The 18,788-nt window shown below is 42.8% G+C and overlaps 1 protein-coding gene and 1 long non-coding RNA gene across 2 annotated transcripts in view; one reads left to right on the forward strand and one right to left on the reverse strand.

Moving 5' to 3' along the window:
- The window catches only part of LOC134674407 (uncharacterized), a 461,157-nt gene that overhangs the window by 284,601 nt on the left and 157,768 nt on the right, over positions 1 to 18,788 (reverse strand). The window lies entirely within an intron of this gene.
- The window catches only part of LOC134674390 (nucleoporin 88), a 191,979-nt gene that overhangs the window by 170,311 nt on the left and 2,880 nt on the right, over positions 1 to 18,788 (forward strand). Inside the window, exons 3-14 of the mRNA XM_063532460.1 lie at positions 698 to 811; positions 4,850 to 5,062; positions 5,876 to 6,044; positions 7,374 to 7,493; positions 7,891 to 7,990; positions 8,737 to 8,908; positions 9,767 to 9,866; positions 12,045 to 12,158; positions 12,908 to 13,045; positions 15,447 to 15,535; positions 17,430 to 17,586; positions 18,529 to 18,617. Coding sequence (XP_063388530.1) covers positions 698 to 811; positions 4,850 to 5,062; positions 5,876 to 6,044; positions 7,374 to 7,493; positions 7,891 to 7,990; positions 8,737 to 8,908; positions 9,767 to 9,866; positions 12,045 to 12,158; positions 12,908 to 13,045; positions 15,447 to 15,535; positions 17,430 to 17,586; positions 18,529 to 18,617 — 1,575 coding nt within the window. The remainder of the gene's footprint in view (positions 1 to 697; positions 812 to 4,849; positions 5,063 to 5,875; positions 6,045 to 7,373; positions 7,494 to 7,890; positions 7,991 to 8,736; positions 8,909 to 9,766; positions 9,867 to 12,044; positions 12,159 to 12,907; positions 13,046 to 15,446; positions 15,536 to 17,429; positions 17,587 to 18,528; positions 18,618 to 18,788) is intronic.

Raw genomic sequence — 18,788 nt, forward strand, 5'->3', positions numbered from 1 at the left:
TACATACGTGACAGTCTGAAGCCGGATTCACATTTGTCTGTCGTGTTGTGTTGTGATGCATCAGAACGGTATCGGTTTCATACATTTAATATGGTTGCGTTCACATTTCTCTGATGCCATCTATTGTGATGGCTTATGTTGTGTCGCATCACAAGCGATCCCGGTCCGCATCAGGACGGGTGAGGTGCGGGGGGCGGTGCAGCGACAAGACACAGCGCATCAGACTAGTGTGCACGCGCCAGTGTTGTGTTGTGACGCGTCAGAGCCGCATCAAGTATGGACGAGGAGTGTGAACTCTCCGAGAGCCAAGACGGAACTGATAAAAATGCGTCATAACACGTCATATAGATGTGAACAGTATGCCATCACGACAGAGAGCATCACAACACAACACGACAGACAAATGTGAATCTAGCTTTAGATCGGCCCGAATATAAATACAAGTTATTGGCTGGTGTTTGTACCTTGCACTGCCCTTTTTTTTTCTGAGCCTATTTGAGTGTTCCACTGCTGGGCAAAGGCCTCTCCTCTGGTTCTCCATAACTCCCGATTTTGTGTTTCCTCAGGCCGGTTGTAAAGGAAGGTGTCAAAGTCGTCTCGCCATCCCCTCCTGGGCCTACCCTGCTCACGCTTCTTAATAAAAACATAATATGATTTTTCCTGTATGCAAATTTTAAACAGACTCGTTTCTTTTCAGGAGTTTCTCTCTGGACGAGCGGTTCCTGTATTCGCAGGGAGAAGTCCGCCGCGTGCAGTGGCACTCCGGCTCACTGTCGCACTTGTGGGTCCTCGTCTCTGATAACACCATCAGGTAATGTAAACCTCACCACATTTGATCCATACACATACAATCAATCACAGACTGTCAATGTATTATTATTGCCACTGCCGGTGGACCATTACCTACGAATGTACAATAGAGGAACCAATTTTTAAACAAGCCGATACACCTGCGAACGGTATTCCAAATTTTATAACTAACTAACTATTTTGGCTCAGCGATCCAAAGAGAATCTTGGCCTCCGAAACGAGAGCGTGCCACCTGTCCCGATCCTGTGCAGCTTCCTGCCAGTTACTGACGCGAAGCTGAAGCAGATCCGCCGCCACACTGTCTTCCCAGCGATACCTGGGCCGACCCACTGGACGGCTACCAGTCGGTCGTCCCAAGAACGCCTTCTTGACAGCCCGATCCTCTCCCATTCTGAGTAGGTGACCGAACCAGCGAAGTCTGTGCGCTTTCGTTTCGCCGATGATATTGGGTTCGGCCACTAACTCCTCGATCTCGGCATTTTTCCGGATCCTCCAGGTGCCGTCATCTCTCTGAATAGGTCCCAGGATCTTGCGAAAAACTTTTCTCTCTGCTACCAGGAGCTGACCTTCTTCTTTTAGTGTTAGGGACCAGGCCTCACAGCCATACATTAGGATAGGCCGTATAACGGTTTTATATATCCGTAACTTTGTATGTTTGCTGAGAAGCCTGGACACCAACACTTTGTGGAGGGCTGCACTGCACCGCAGGGCGTTTTGGATGCGTATGTTGATCTCCTCCTCTCTGGTGTTTGTGTCGGTAACAGTGCATCCCAGGTACCGAAACTTCTCAACTCCACGGTAGACGGTACCCCCAACATGAAGACTATCACGCTGGATGCGTGTATTCTTGTAACGTTTCATGTGGAGGTATTCAGTTTTTGCCTGGTTGATCCTGAGACCTAAACTAGAGGCCTCTCGTTCCAGGACACTAGCTGCCTCCGCTACCTGTTCACGGCTCTCCCCTAATAACGCCAGGTCATCTGCGTACCCCACCACCTTGTGCCTGCCGTTCAGCTCTACCCCTATGTCCAACACTAAAACTTTCCGGACAACATATTCTAGGGCTAGATTGAAGAGCACAGGCGATAGGGCATCCCCTTGCTTTAGGCCGGTCATAACCGTGAATTCTTCAGACAGCTCACCCCCTACTCTGACTCGCATTCTGCTCTCTTTAGTTGCTGCAGTAATTATGGCAACTAGTTTTTTGGGGATGTTAAAATGAATAAGAATGGAGTATAGAGTACCTCTGTCTATGCTGTCATAGGCCTTTGTGAAGTCCACAAACAATGAGTGAATGCTTTGTGCGTACTCCCACTTCTTTTGCATTAGTTGCTTAAGCAAGAAGATCTGATCCGTCGTGCTGCGATTTCTTCGAAAACCACATTGGTAGTCCCCTAGGATTCTTTCGGCGTACGGTTCCAGCCTCTTTAGCAGCACGTTGGACAGAATTTTGTACGCTGTTGTGAGTAAGGCAATTCCTCGGTAGTTTGCGCACTTCTTTTTTGAGCCTTTTTTATGAACAGGACAGATAACACCTACGTTCCATTCTTGTGGCTGTTCTTCTAGTTCCCATATCCTTAGCAAAAGCTCGTAAACTTTTGATTGGACAGTGCTACCACAGTTCTTCCAGATTTCGGATGGGAGCCCATCAATGCCGGGAGCCTTGTTGTTCTTGAGATGCATAATGGCTTGGTGAACCTCTTCAAAGCTTGGAGGGGTGACTTCGGGATCATCGGCGCTACTGTTGTTGGGGTGTGCCGGCGCATCTAGAGGGGGGCAGTTAAGGAGGTGTTGAAAATATTCTTTCCACATATTCTTAATTTCAGCTCTGGATGTGACGAGATTACCGCTGTCGTCCTCTAGGATTTGAGTAACAGGCTTATAGCCTTTTTTGAAACAGCTCAGCTCTTTATAAAACTTTCGAGATTGATTAGCTCGTATCAGTGTTTCCATCCCCCGTACTATGCTGTTCAGGTGTTCCCTTTTAGCTCGTTTTATAATTTTTCTCGTCTCCACCTGCAGGTGTTTGTGCATGACCTCCCACTGAGCATCTTGTTCGGCAAGGATTTTGTATTTTCTCCGTTCCTCTATAACCCGCTCACACTCCTCATTCCACCATTTCCGTCTTTTCTTCTTTTTCTTACCACCCAACACATTTCGCGCCGCTTTAGTCACTGCAGTTTTTATATTTTCCCACATCCTGTTAACATCCTCATCAACTTTCAGGCCCTTGAAACGATTACTGAGTTCTAGCTGAAACTTATTTTTAATCTCATGATCTTTTAGCTGTTCTATATCAAATTTGAAATCCTGTTTATGTGCGATCTGTTTGTCTATCTTAATCTTAACTTTAATTTTTATGGCTAACATAAAGTGGTCGCTGTCGCAATCAGCACCTCTAAAGCTCCTCACGTCTTGTATGGCACTTTTATGTCTATCGTCTATAAGTACGTGATCGATCTGGTTAACGGTCTGCCCATTGGGAGATTTCCATGTCCCTTTGTAAATGTCCTTATGGGGAAACATCGTACTCTTTATCACCATAGCTTTGGAAGCTGCGAAACTGATCAGTCTCAGTCCATTGTCATTACTCTGGACGTGTTTACTATGTTTCCCGATAGTTGGTACGAAGATTTCCTCTCTTCCAACCTTTGCATTTAAATCTCCCATAACTATTTTGATGTCGTAACTTGGCAGTTGGTCAAATATCATTTCCAGGTTTTCATAAAAATCATCTTTTGTTTCATCGCTGGTCACTTCTGTAGGCGCGTACACGTTGATGATTGATATATTTGCCAGTTTGGTTCTAAAGCGAAGGACAGATATCCTGTCTGATACCGCGTCAAACCGAATCACGTTACCTATATATTTCTTATCCACGAAAAAACCGGTGCCATATGAGTGCCGGCCAGAGTCATTTCCGCTATAAAATATGATTCCGTTATCAACGTTGCATTCCCCGTTCCCCGGCCACCTTATTTCCTGAAGCGCTGCGACAGCTACTTGGTACCTTAAAAGCTCTTTCGTTAACTGGTACATGGCTCCAGGTCTAAACAGGGAACGCACATTCCATGAAGCAAATCGGAGGTCCGTGTTTCTTAGCCTTAAATTGTTAGAATTGGGATCGGATCGTATTTTCTCTCTTTTCGGTTTCTGAACATTTATATTTTTTCCGTGGGAGGGGTGTTAACCCGCCGCACAACCCCCGAAATGCTGGAGGACCACACCCTACTTTGGTTAGCGATTCCATTGGAATTAGCCGAGAAGCGTAGCTAAGCTGTACTACCGACCATTCCCCCATCCACCACCCGGGGGACGCTCCTCTACGCCGTGAGGGCCAGCGCGAGGAAAAATACGCTTCCGCTCCAGCAGGACTTGATACCTCAATCCTTTTCCTCAAGTTGCGGGTTCAAGTCCTGCCGGAAACGTAACTTTTTCAATTTTTTCCTTAAGTATAAAATTTACAATAGAGGAACCTACCGTATGTTATATTATTTATAACTCATTACAGCCAGCATCTAGAAGTTTCAAGAATCAACGCAACGCATTTACTTTTAATGGAGCAGGAGCCGTGCTATTGTACGCTTGTCATGACCATTGCCACCATCTATTGAGTTTTTTTAAATCGTATACGATGATAGGTACATATTTGTTGCAACATGTCGTTGGCAAACTCGCAAGATGATGGCCTTTTCGTTTACTTCTCAAAAGAAGTGAAGTAACTCTTAAGGACCGTGCGCGATGGAGGGTCTGCCATTGGCTCGTGGCTTGAATCGGAAACATATGTGCACATGTACATTGCCAAAACAAGTGCCACCATCTACCGTTCTCGGCGGTACGTTTCCTTGTGCATAGTAGGTTCTGCCATCTTGTGGGCTACACCGGAAGCATAAACGACACATTTTCGCCTCGCGCCAAAAATCTTTACGGCACCTATGCTGCCCCCCCCCCCCTCTATAGTTCATGCACGGGCCCTATTATGGTGCTTCACGATTTCACCATAACCGTCTATTCTAAAACCGACATCCTTGAATTCCAGGTTATACAACATCGCCCTAAAATCCGGTCCGAAGCTTGTCAAGATCTTCACCATAGGACCTAAGCCGGCCGGTCTCCTAGCATCACGACCCATCCTGGACAGCTTGGGAGACACGGCCGTGGATTTCACTACTACACCTGGATCCGATAGTCTCCTAATTTTGAGGGGAAATGGAGACGTCTATATGATGGAGTGCGACTTGGAAGCTAAAACGTAAGTCTATTTATATTTTATTAAATTGTACAACGGGACTTAATCGCGTATTTATTAAGTTATGATTAAGATTAAGGTATAGTCGCGGACGACCGTCGACGACGAGAACGCAAAATGACTAGTGTAATATTTTGCCTATATCACTTTTAGTCTGCATCGCGAATGGTCTGGAACGCAAAATGCCTTCATTTTCGTCGTTCTTTACGTTAGCGATGTCGACGGGCTCCTATGGGGCTCCAGATTGAGTCCCCGTCCAAGTGCGGGTAGTTCGAAAAACTCGCGCGGCTAGAAGATGATGTCAGCTCAGCCAGTCTTCTCCGAGACCACGGGGACAACGCCGTCCTCGAAACGTCGAAGGTGAACTTAAAACTTAAATACGCGATTAAGTCCCGTTGTATAATTTAATAATGTGCAAAAAAAATAGTTAAAGATTTATTTATATTCACCATCGGGCTTAAGCCTGCCTGTCTCCTAGCATCACGATATCTCCTGGACAGTTTGGGAGACCAAGCTTTTCTTGCACTTTTTCTGGTGTAACTGTTATTGTGTTAACATTATAGTTCGTTTTTTAGCATTAGAAGGAAGGTAAGCGATCTTGACGTGTCTTTAGAGTCTAGAGTGTCGTTTACTAAAATTTACTTTTTAATTGTATTTAGAATTATTGATATGGTGGTGTTTCGTAAGCGACACTCCTGCGAAATTCTCTAATAACGTCGAATGGTTTCAATTTACAATCACGAAAATCCAGCGATTATATGTTATATATAAAAGTTACTTATTGTTTAAAATGTGTTACTAATGTTACTATTTCAGACTGCAGCACAAACTGACGGGTCCATTAGCAATGTACCCTCCAGCGGACGACAACTACGGCTCCGAGTCCTGTTCCATCACAGCTCTATCCAACAGTAAAGATATGCCACCTTTAGTTGTGGTGGCTACTTGCTCAGCTCAGCTGTACCACTGCCTTCTCCTACCCAATGTAAGTGCAACTATATTAGAATACAGTGTAGTCTAGCAATGCACCCTCCAGCGGATGACAACTACGGCTCCGAGTACTGTTCCATCACAGCTTTATCCAACAGTAAAGATATGCCACCTTTAGTTGTGGTGGCTACTTGTTCCGCTCAGCTGTACCACTGCCTTCTCCTACCCAATGTAAGTACAACTATATTAGAATACAGTGTAGTCTAGCAATGTACCCTTCAGCGGATGACAATTATGGCTCCGAGTCCTGTTCCATCACAGCTTTATCTAACAGTAAAGACATGCCGCCTTTAGTTGTGGTGGCTACTTGCTCAGCTCAGCTGTACCACTGCCTTCTCCTACCCAATGTAAGTACAACTATATTAGAATACAGTGTAGTCTAGCAATGTACCCTTCAGCGGATGACAATTATGGCTCCGAGTCCTGTTCCATCACAGCTTTATCTAACAGTAAAGACATGCCGCCTTTAGTTGTGGTGGCTACTTGCTCAGCTCAGCTGTACCACTGCCTTCTCCTACCCAATGTAAGTACAACTATATTAGAATACAGTGTAGTCTAGCAATGTACCCTTCAGTGGACGACAACTATGGCTCCGTCATGTTCCATCACAGCTTTATCCAACATTAAAGATATGCCATTTAGTTGTGGTGGCTACTTGTTCTGCACAATTATTCCATTGCCTGTTACCTATTACCCATCGTAAGTACAACTTTATTAGTATACAGTACATAGTCTTCTATTTTCTAGAGCGCTGGTAGCCTAGCGGTAAGAGCGAGCGACTTTCAATGCGGAGGTGGCGGGTTCAAACCCCGGCTCGTACCAATGAGTTTTTGGAACTTATGTACGAAATACCATTTGATATTCACCAGTTGCTTTTCGTTGAAAGAAAACATCGTGAGGAAACCGAACTAATCCCAATAAGGCCTAATCGAATTTAAGCTGTTGTGAGACATACTAACGTTGAATAATTTTACGGTTTAGACTCACTTGTTTTTAGTCACTCGCGCGACATGTTTCGGAGAGCCTAGGTCTCCCTTCTCAAGCACGAACAAACAAGTGAGTGAAGTGAGTCTAAACCATAAAATTATCAAATAAGGCCTAGTTTTCCCTCTGGGTTGGAAGATTCTGATGGCAGTCTCTTTCGTAAAAACTAGTGTCTACGTAAAATCATGGGATTAGTTGCCAACCGGACCCCAGGCTCCCATGAGCCGCGGCAAAATGCCGGGATAGCGCGAGGAAGAAGGTCAGTACAGTCTTCTTGCAATGTATTCTCCAGCTAACGACAGCAACAAGTATTTCTGAACGTTTTATTTGCCAATTTCAGGCCACGGAGAAGGAAGACAGCCACGCCCTCTACGTGGTGGAGGCGGTGGAACTGAGCATTGTCCTGAACCCAGATGACAATGTCGACATGCAGTACTCGTACCCGGTCCATCTCTATCCGGTAAGTATCCAGATATGCTGTCTTGTACACCGTGCCCGTAAGTTTGCTCTGAGCAAGACTTTAGAGATGTGATGCGAGATGCAGTCAGGACGTTAAATCTGTTTAGAAGGAGAAAAACCGGCCAAGTTCAAGTCGGACTCGCGTTCCAAGGGTTCTCAGGGTACCATACCCAATTTTTAACAATGTATTTTTTTATGTGGAACACGAATGAAATGTTTTTAAAAAACCCGGTCGGATCAAGAACTAAGTAATTAAGTTCGGCTCTTGCTTGACTGCACATTTGTAATAGACTTTCCTGCCTATAGTCTATAGGATAAAAGAACTATTTTTTGTATTTTTTCCTAAATTTTAGACCCAGTAGTTTCGGAGATAAATTCTATATGTCGATTGTTTCCAGTGCACAAACAACACATACGCCTGCATGCACGCTGGCGGCGTCCACGCCGTCACGCTACCCGTGCTGAACCAGCTTAAGGACTACGCTTTAGCTGATGATGGTAAATTTTTAATGGCATTAAGGGTCGGTTGCACCAAACTGTTCGTATCGTTAAAGAGTTCGCTAAATTTTATGTATGGAAAGTTTCATAGTGGCGCGACGGGGCGCGCCGGCTGACATTGATCAGCCTGTCAAATGTGGTTGGTGCAACTGGCCCTAAGACCTAAGTCAACTCACATTTGTGATAGTTGTTAAATAAAAAAAAAACCGGCCAAGTCCGAGTCGGGCTCGCGTTTCAAGGGTTCCGTACATTAAGTCCGACTCACGCTTGACTGCACATTTCTAATAGGTTTTCCTGTCATCTATAGGTAAAAAACTATTTTGTGTATTTTCTTCATAATTTTAGACTCAGTAGTTGAGATAAATGGGGGTGGGGGAATGGTCGCTTATTGGCTAGTTTCTTAAATAACTTCTAACCTATGTATTTTAAAATTATAAAAAAACATAGGTATTTGGAATTCTCAAGGTGAGCTATTTCATTTGGTATATAACACAATATAGTTTGAATAACTTTATTTTTTAACTTTTTCATTTACCCCCCAAAAGTTCCCCCATGTTTCAAAATTCATTTGTTTACTTTACATGTCCAATTGGCCATCTTTGGGTCACTAATTTACATATGTGTATTACCAAATGTCAATTCGATTGGTCCAGTAGTTACCATCTTTGTAAACACCACTGCTAATAAGATTTAAATTGCACATAATACGATTATGTCAGTGATTTTATTTGCCTTTTATGTTCCAGCGGAGAGCGAGACGCAACTGTCAGCCATCTTGTCCCGCACCAGCGTGGCCCGCCACCTTGTGTGCACGGCGGGCCCGCGGGCCACGCTGCGACCCCCCGCCGGGCTGGCGCTGACGCCGCCGCCGCTGCCCGCGCTGTTGGTGCTGTGCACCGACGCCACTGTACTGTCACGGTAGGTTAGAGGGAGTCAGACGTAGTCGCGGCCTATGTTAGAGCGAGGCAACTGTCGGCCATCTTGTCCCGCACCAGCGTGGCCCGCCATCTTGTGTGCACGGCGGGCCCGCGGGCCACGCTGCGACCCCCCGCCGGGCTGGCGCTGACGCCGCCGCCGCTGCCCGCGCTGTTGGTGCTGTGCACCGACGCCACTGTACTGTCACGGTAGGTTAGAGCGAGTCAGACGTAGTCGCGGGCTATATAATGATATATGCGAGACATCTTGTTTGGAATTAGCATAGCCCGCCATCTTGTTTGCACAGCCAGACTACGTGCGTCTACTGGCTTAAGAAGCTATTTGAGGGTAAATTTTGTTTACTCTTTTTTAAATACCTAAAGATACAGTCTATAGAATGAAACATGCTTATCTTATCTTATCTTATTGTTATCGGGGGCCCTTGCGGATACACTTCAACCCATCCCTATTATGTGCAATTACCCCCCTAGAAAAGATCCGTCAACTACTCAAGAGCTTTTCCCACCATATCCATGTGTCGGATGATGGAGCTCATGGGTAGAGTTCTGAAGTCCTTTGGTTATTTATTATTTATTTAATCTTTATTGCACATAAGAAAACATTCTGTACAAAAGGCGAACTTAATGCCATAAGGCATTCTCTACCAATCAACCTTTAGGCAAAGCAGATAAGTTGTAGGCGGTGCAAAAATTTTTTGGTTCCAGGTATCCTGCTCCAAAGTCCTTCATTCTTTGGCGAGGGTGTGACATACACACATTAGGTGTTTTACTGTCTCTTCCTCTTGGAACATGCTTGCCTAAGCTTATCTACAGCAAGTCTCCTATTTATATATAATTCCAGGACGCTGGAACCGTATGACTTGGAGGATCAGCTGTACAAAGAGCTGCAGCTGCGGAACCCGGCTCTGGAACAGGACGACATTAACAACATACTGAAAGAGGTAAGTCGAAATATATATACAGGGTGGAAAGATAAGTCGGGCCCTGGAGGGAAACTATCTTAAATCCTTAAGCTGGCTCATTTTACTTGAAGGAGCCATTCCTTTATTTTTAAAAAGAAACACAACTGCATTCAAAGATTTTCTAAAATTCGCTTGCCTCAAGAAACATTAGGTCATACACTCGTCTGTCGTACAAAATATCCATAAAATCTAATATTTAGTACTCAAGATTTTTTTAAACAAGCCAAATTGGAGAAAAAATGAACAATATTTTGAATGCAGTTTTGTTTCTTTTTAAAAATAAAGGAATGTCTCCTTTAAATAAAATGAGCCAGCTTAAGGATTTAAGGTAGTTTCCCTCCAGGGCCCGACCTTAAATTGACATTAATGCTATCTAAAATCTTTACTAAAAGAAATTAATAACTAGCTTAAATATAAAATAGGCCCTTGCGGCATTGTACCAAGGATGCTGGCGGCATTTCCTCGCTGTATCGCAATGCTGATACGTTTTGCGAGGTAGCCGCCAGCTCTTCGGTCACCAGTTACGTCAACCAGACGCTTCGTGATTTTTGAGAACAGCTTATGCGGGCTGGGACCCCATGGACCTAGAGTTGCCGCCAGCAACCTTGGTACAATGTCTCAAGGGCCTATTTTAGATTTAAGCTAGTTATTAATTTCTTTTAGCCCCGGCTCGTACCAATGAGTTTTTCGGAACTTATGTACGAAATATCATTTGATATTTGCCAGTCGCTTTTCGGTGAAGGAAAACATCGTGAGGAAACCGGACTAATCCCAATAAGGCCTAGTTTCCCCTCTGGGTTGGAAGGTCAGATGGCAGTCGCTTTCGTAAAAACTAGTGCCTACGTCAAATCATGGGATTAGTGGTCAAGCGGACCCCAGGCTCCCATGAGCCGTGGCAAAATGCCGGGATAACGCCAGGAAGAAGGAAGGATTAATTTCTTTTAGTAATACTATTGTGTAATATATCATATCATATATCTTGTTTGTAAATAAATGAATTACCAGGTAAAAATCTTTTTAAATAACATTTTCGTCAATGTCTAATCAATATATCCACTGCCAACGTTTTCGTAGCTTTAAACGTTTTTCCGCTTTGTAGAGGAAATCAGAAAAACGGTACCAGCTATAATTCGGAATTACTGCCGTATTCGAACTTCAAGATATTCACAAGAGACGACACGTACTAGAACCATTTTAGATACGTTATAGTTTAGATACAGTCGACTCTCGTTAATTCGAAACTCAAGGGACTTTTAAAATATTACGAATTATCGAGAGTTTGAAATATCAAATAGTTCGAAATTTTTGAGAGATAAAATATGAAAGTTCGAATTATTGAATAATAGTCAATTATGATTTGTTAACTGCTAATTTTTACAATATCAAAAGATTAGAGGTACATATTGCACACATGCACATACATAATGCGAATTAATTATTAGTCTTTGGGAAGAAGTCTAGTAATATTAATTTGCTTCAAAGCACATTGCTGAGACTGATCAATAACTTTTTTTATCAGAAATACGTAGTGCTGGAAATTATTTTACAATAACAAATGCTCTCGATACTATGAACTTGAACTTGTCTCAAAATGTAGGGTACATACACTTACCTCTGCAATCTGATAACTTTGAATTGTCGAGTGTTTGACGCCTATGAGTTCGAATTAACGCGTCGTTTTGTTACGCAGCGTTGATTTTTTTGTTCGAATTAGCAAGTGCTTAAAAATGTATTGAATTATTTCGAAATATAAAGAGATATTCTACGGAACTCGTGATGATTTCGAAATTATAGAGAGGTTCGAATTATCGCAGGTTTGAATTAACGAGAATCGACTGTATCATCTAGTTCCCTTTTGCAGCGCAATTCGGGCAACCAATGTCACTTTTACGTTAGATAGCGTAAGATATCTATTAGATGTGAATTGGATCTCTAAGTCATATCCTGTGGAAATCGTTCAAGAGTATCTCCAGAATCGCGCAAATGTCAAATTTGACAGGTTAGATCTTAAACATATCGTTATCGTATCTTGGTAATGTCTAAAAGCTATCTAATAGATGTCTATTTCAAAATCCGAATCGGGCCCTTAGTTTTTGATTACTCCACCTACAGTTTTACGAGTAGATACATATTGTTGCAAATTTCAATATTTTTCAGAGGCAAAAGCTGTCATTCACGGCGATTATTCAGGAAGTATTGGCCAGAGACGTATCGCAGCCGATCCTCAATATCAACAGCAAGGAAGAACCCAGCCCTAAGGAGAGTCTAGAGGTAAATTATTTACCTCCTAACCTAAGGATTAAAATATGGCATATCTAGAAGTCTTATAGTTCGTTTTTTTTAGCATAAAGAAAACTTCGCAGAAAGAACTTCGCAGAAGTAAGCTTGTGGTTCCAAATCCGGCACCTTTAGCGATAATAATTTGAAGTAAATTATATGTATTGACCATGCTACATTAGATAATTCAATAATTATTAACAATTAAAGAGCCTGATAAAAACTGTACGCTTGCTTCTGTGTTCTTTCTAATGCTAAAAAAACGAACTATAGTTTGTAGTGTTGTTTAGTAGTGTAGTATCGATATATGAACTCAAAACAAAAACGGCCGTTTTAACTTTGGACGCATAGATTAACGAATCCAGCACATAAAAACTAGTTTGATGTATTCAAAGGGTACTTAAATACAAAATACAGTAGGTAAGCGGCCCTCTTTTTAGGGTTCCGTACTCAAAGGGTAAAACGAGACCCTATTACTAAGACCGTCCGTCCGTCCGTCTGTCACCAGGCCTCATGAACCGTGATAGCTACACAGTTGAGGTTTTCACAGATGATGTACATATTTCTGTTGCCGCTATAACGACAAATACTAAAAAGTACGGAACCCTCGGTGGGCGAGGCCGACTCGCACTTGCCCGGTTTTAAAAATATCTTTCTTTAAATTTAAATAATCACGATTATTTAGCAGTGGCGCTAGTGTGCACGTTGATGGGCTCTTACGCATGTTTTCCATTTGTTTTTAGTTCCTAACTGCTGCTACTCTAAAGCTCCGCGGCGAGTACATGTCGCGGCAGCAGCGAGCCGCGGACGCCATCGCGAGGAAGCTGACAGCCTTGCGGTCGCTCAGCGAACAACACGACAAGTGGTACAACGACTTGAAGGTCAGTATTACACGATAAATACATATATACCCTATTGCATTCCTTATCAGTTCCTAACTGCTGCTACTCTGAAGCTCCGCGGCGAGTACATGTCGCGGCAGCAGCGAGCCGCGGACGCCATCGCGAGGAAGCTGACAGCCTTGCGGTCGCTCAGCGAACAACACGACAAGTGGTACAACGACTTGAAGGTCAGTATTACACGATAAATACATATATACCCTATTGCATTCCTTATCAGTTCCTAACTGCTGCTACTCTGAAGCTCCGCGGCGAGTACATGTCGCGGCAGCAGCGAGCCGCGGACGCCATCGCGAGGAAGCTGACAGCCTTGCGGTCGCTCAGCGAACAACACGACAAGTGGTACAACGACTTGAAGGTCAGTATTACACGATAAATACATATATACCCTATTGCATTCGTTATCAGTTCCTAACTGCTGCTACTCTGAAGCTCCGCGGCGAGTACATGTCGCGGCAGCAGCGAGCCGCGGACGCCATCGCGAGGAAGCTGACAGCCTTGCGGTCGCTCAGCGAACAACACGACAAGTGGTACAACGACTTGAAGGTCAGTATTACACGTTAAATACATATATACCCTATTGCATTCCTTGTCAGTTCCTAACTGCTGCTACTCTGAAGCTCCGCGGCGAGTACATGTCGCGGCAGCAGCGAGCCGCGGACGCCATCGCGAGGAAGCTGACAGCCTTGCGGTCGCTCAGCGAACAACACGACAAGTGGTACAACGACTTGAAGGTCAGTATTGCACGATAAATACATATATACCCTATTGCATTCCTTATCAGTTCCTAACTGCTGCTACTCTGAAGCTCCGCGGCGAGTACATGTCGCGGCAGCAGCGAGCCGCGGACGCCGTCGCGAGGAAGCTGACGGCCTTGCGCTCGCTCAGCGAACAACACGACAAGTGGTACAACGACTTGAAGGTCAGTATCACACGATAAATATATAATATACCCTATTGCATTCGTTGTTAGTTCCTAACTGCTGCTACTCTGAAGCTCCGCGGCGAGTACATGTCGCGGCAGCAGCGAGCCGCGGACGCCATCGCGAGGAAGCTGACAGCCTTGCGGTCGCTTAGCGAACAACACGACAAGTGGTACAACGACTTGAAGGTCAGTAAGTATTACACGATAAATAATTATTTAAAAGGTTTTATTCAACTTGCAATGTACATACAGTATGTATCAGAACGAAGGGCCAAGAAAGAGACTCATTAATGTTTAGGTCATACTGAGCAATTTTACTATGGGACCAACCCCGAAAACGCGGAAAAAAATTGACTCTCCCATAGGAAATTTCAACATCAGACCAGCAAAATGTATGAAATATACAATTTTTTTTCCGCGTTTTCGGGGTTGGTCCCATAGTTAAAGTTGGTCAGTGTGACATAAAAATGAATGGGTCTCTTTCTATGCCCTTCGTTCTGATACATACTGTATGTATGTAACTATGTCTGTACGTGTCAAATTTTGCCAGTTAAATTTGACCCACTTCCCGAATTCCAATGAAGCAGAAAATTTGCATGCATATGTCGGACGACAATGCAATATTATAGCCTTGCAGTCGCTCGGCAAACGACACGACAACTGGTACAACAATTTGAGGTTAGTATTACACGAAAAACACATATTTTCTCAACACACCATCTGGTAAAGGCTCTCTTGATTGTTTAAAAAGTGATGAGAAAGTTGTATTTTCTCCACATGTGGGGCAAAGTAAACTGATGCAAATTTTGAGTTGTTTCCTCATGTTGGGAATTGATTTTTAAATGATGATTTTGGATGATAAATGTTTAATGGCGTTCATTTGGATTTGATTTGAATTGATTTTGTTTGATATCTCACAGTTAATTTTCCTCGGGTTGATGTGGTAAAATATTTTGTGTAACACTCGAGGACAAAATTTGTTTAACCATCGTGCCTTGAAACCCACACAACGCTCAAGATTCCACTTTTCAAACCACTCGCTACGCTCGTGGTTAAGTTTTTGCATCTTTCGCTTGTTCGGGTATCAATATTAGACGAGCGGTTAAACAAAAACCCCTTATAAAACAAATAACTATTAATTTCTTTCTTGGGACTCATGCTCTTCAGCCGACGTGGTATCGCGGCTTCGGGGCTCTGGAGAAATAACTACTTGAATTGCCTATTCTATCCTCATGCCGCCCAATGTACATTAGGATGTACACTCAGTTTCAATGAATTGTCAACCCTAATTAAAAACCAAGTAGGTAGCATTTCATTTGTCTCGTAAAATTTTCAAGCAAATGAAATTCAACCTAATTGAAAACACAACAAGATTCTAACTTCCTGGGCTATAACTTTGTATGGTGGGCTGTACGAGGCTATACTTAATTGATGTTATAATTTTGAGTGTGTTTGCAGAGAGACATCGAAGACGTGACCCTGCAGTCGATGGTGCTGAAGGAAAAGGCCCTCCTTGCCGAAAAACACCAGGATGATATTAAATACAGGTACATTTTCACAAGTTTACATTTCGTATCTTGCTAATGTTTATAGTTCGTTTTTTTAGCATTAGAAAGAAGGTAAGCGATCTTGACATGTATTAAAAAAACGTTTTTTAAAGCAGAAGAATAATGCTAAAAAAACGAACTATAGCTATGCTTTTATAACTATAGCTTTGTAGTAATCCTCCAAGAAGAAAGTATGGGCCGTTCTACTTTTCGTTGTACATTAGTTTTTGTCACTTTTTCGTGAAATGCATATTTTAAAATACTTGGCTGTTACTTTCATTTTCTGTTTTGTGATGGAGAAAGAGGCTTAATTAGGCTTTCGATTCCGATAACTTTATTCAATAAATAACTACTGTAAATATCCTTGATCACAGTAACTCAGTTGTCTCTGATTATCTCCCGATTTGTATGAAAATAAGGCATTTACCACTGCGTTATTATCTTTTTACATGAATCAATATTAATATGTATAATGTTTTTTTTTCAACAAATCTTATTATTTGGTTCAAGTACGATTTAGGAATAGTCTGTTCGACAAGAGAAGAGTCGTGGTATGTTTTGAGTCCTATACATTCCACGACTCGTCTCTTTCCGCGCAGACTGTACAAATTAATGCACAAATACAATATCTATCATACTTTTTTCTACCGATAGATTAATTGTCATTAAAAAGTAGAATGACCCATATCGAACAGCATTCGGTTGAAATTACGACAGTATAAGAGAGTTTGCTGTTCACTTACTCATTTAATTAATTACTTTTTCTACTCCCATACTTTTATTTGTCATTTAAAGGGTCGTGCACACACCTTTAAAACCCTACCTTATAGTTGTCAAGACAACTCTTTAGTCGATTCCCAAAAAAAGAATTTCTGCATACACGCATCTTTTTGGCGATTTTACGATACTTCGTGTAAAGGGGCCCGCCGGACGGTATCGGCCTGTCAGTTGGAACAAAATTTTGACAGTTGCGAACAACTGACAGGCCGATACCGTCCGGCGGACTGTTAATCAGTGGGCCCCTTAATGACCACTTAAAAAATATTGAATGAAATACAGTTTTGCCAACCTTATTTTAAATGTCATCTCTGACAAATAAGTGAACCATAGACATGTTTTTTTTAATTTCATTCATGCTTTTCCCGCCCGTACCCTCCATTATTGCTACTTCTTGAATTAAAAAGATTTGTTTTTCAGTTTTATTTCAAAGTGCTTGGTCGTAGAAATATTTTGTATGCAACGTCGTTTAACTGAGTCGAAAAATACTCGTGGCGTCTTTATTAACAATTTTCGGCTTCGCCTCAAATTACTCACGCCACTCGCCTTTTTTTACATCTCTTAACCAACGGTTGCATAATAGTATTTTATGCAACCGTTGTTTAAGAGAGGTCAAAAAAGGCGAGTGGCGTGAGTAATTTGAGGCGAAGCCGAAAATTGTTAATAAAGACGCCACGAGTATTTTTTGACTCAGTTAAACAACGTTGCATACAATACTTTTTCTACGACCAAGCACTTACTTTGAAATAAAATTGAAAATTTAACTAATGTTTTTAATTCAAGAAGTAGCAAAAATGGAGGGTACGGGCGGAAAACGAATGAATGAATGAATGAAATTAAAAAAAAACATGTCTATGGTTCACTTATTTGTCAGAGATGACATTTAAAATAAGGTTGGCAACACTGTATTTCATTCAATATTTTTTAAGTGGTCATTACACGAAGTATCGTTAAATCGCCAAAAAGATACTGCGTGTATGCACAAATGCTTTTTTGGGGAATAGACTAAAGACTTGTCTTGACAACTATAAGGTAGGGTTTTAAAGGTGTGTGCACGACCCTTTAAATGACAAATAAAAGTACGGGAGTAGAAAAAATACTATAATTTGTTTCCCAGATGTTCAGCAGTGATACGCCAGCTGCGCGCGTCCGCGCCCGCCACTGCGGCGGAGCGCGAGCTGCTCGCCGAACTAGAGCGCTACAGGCGCAGCGGAGAACAGATCGCCGAACAGATACAGCTGCTCAAGAAACATGCCCGCAACAAGCATGATGAGGTTAGTATATTCATTGATTTATTCCCAGATGTTCAGCAGTGATACGCCAGCTGCGCGCGTCGTACGATGTTTCGAAAGTTTCTATGTGTGACGTCCGTGTCTTTGAACGGACCAATCACCGCACGGGACTTCGCTCACTTCGTACCGCGCACCCCCGCATTTTTGGCATCATCGGTTGCATGAAATAATTGCTCTAAACTCGGTCTAGCGGATTCCTAGTCTATGGTATACTGTCGCACTGGCAGGGTCGCCATGTGAGGCGTTGAGAGCAGCTTCACATTATTGACGAAACTTGGAAAATCTCTCCTAAATTTTGTCTGTTTCTTACTAACACAATTACCAATCACTACACCTTATAAAACAAAGTCTCCCATCACGTCTGTCTGTCGGTATGTCTGTATATTTGCGATAATCTCCAAAACTACCGAATGGTATTTATGCGGGGTTCGGCTATCAATAGAGTGAATCTAGAAGTAAGTTCATGTGTATGATTTGATTTTATTATATATCACCGCACCTCCCGCCAAAGGAGCAAAGTTCATCCCCACTTCTTAGATACATGGCACACCAAGAATAAGCGGGCATCTCGCTAGTTTCTTCCCAGAACGTGCAGAATGTGGAATGACTTGCCTCCTGAGGTATTTCCTTTGCGCTACGACATGGGATTCTTCAAGAAGCGGGTATTTAGGGTTCTCAAGGGTCGGCAACGCTTAAGTGGCTCCTGTGGTGTTGCTTATGTCCATGGGCGACGATGACCGCTTCCCATCAGGCGGCTCGTCTGCTCGTTTGCCGACTATTACATAAAAAAAAAGATTTGTTAAGATTTTGTGTGAATTGGTTGAAATATGAAGATACCTATGCCAAGCCGGGGCGGGTCGGTAGTATACCATATACATACATATTTATAATTATTATTTAATTAATGTTATTGTGAAATTTTAGTTCAACAAATGGCAAGACGAATACAAGCGGAAGGACATAGCTCTCGGCAAGTCTCACAGCGACACTATCTCGTCGATCCTGCAGCAACAGTAAGTCAAATTATAAGGTGTCATCATTCATCATTTCAGCCTTTATACGTCCCACTGCTGGGCACAGGCCTCCTCTCATGCGCGAGAGGGCTCGGGCTATAGTTCCCACGCTAGCCCAATGCGGATTGGGGACTTCACATATACCTTTGAATTTCTTCGCAGATGTATGCA

This window comes from Cydia fagiglandana, chromosome 20 (genome assembly GCF_963556715.1).
Source record: "Cydia fagiglandana chromosome 20, ilCydFagi1.1, whole genome shotgun sequence".
NCBI lineage: Eukaryota > Metazoa > Arthropoda > Insecta > Lepidoptera > Tortricidae > Cydia > Cydia fagiglandana.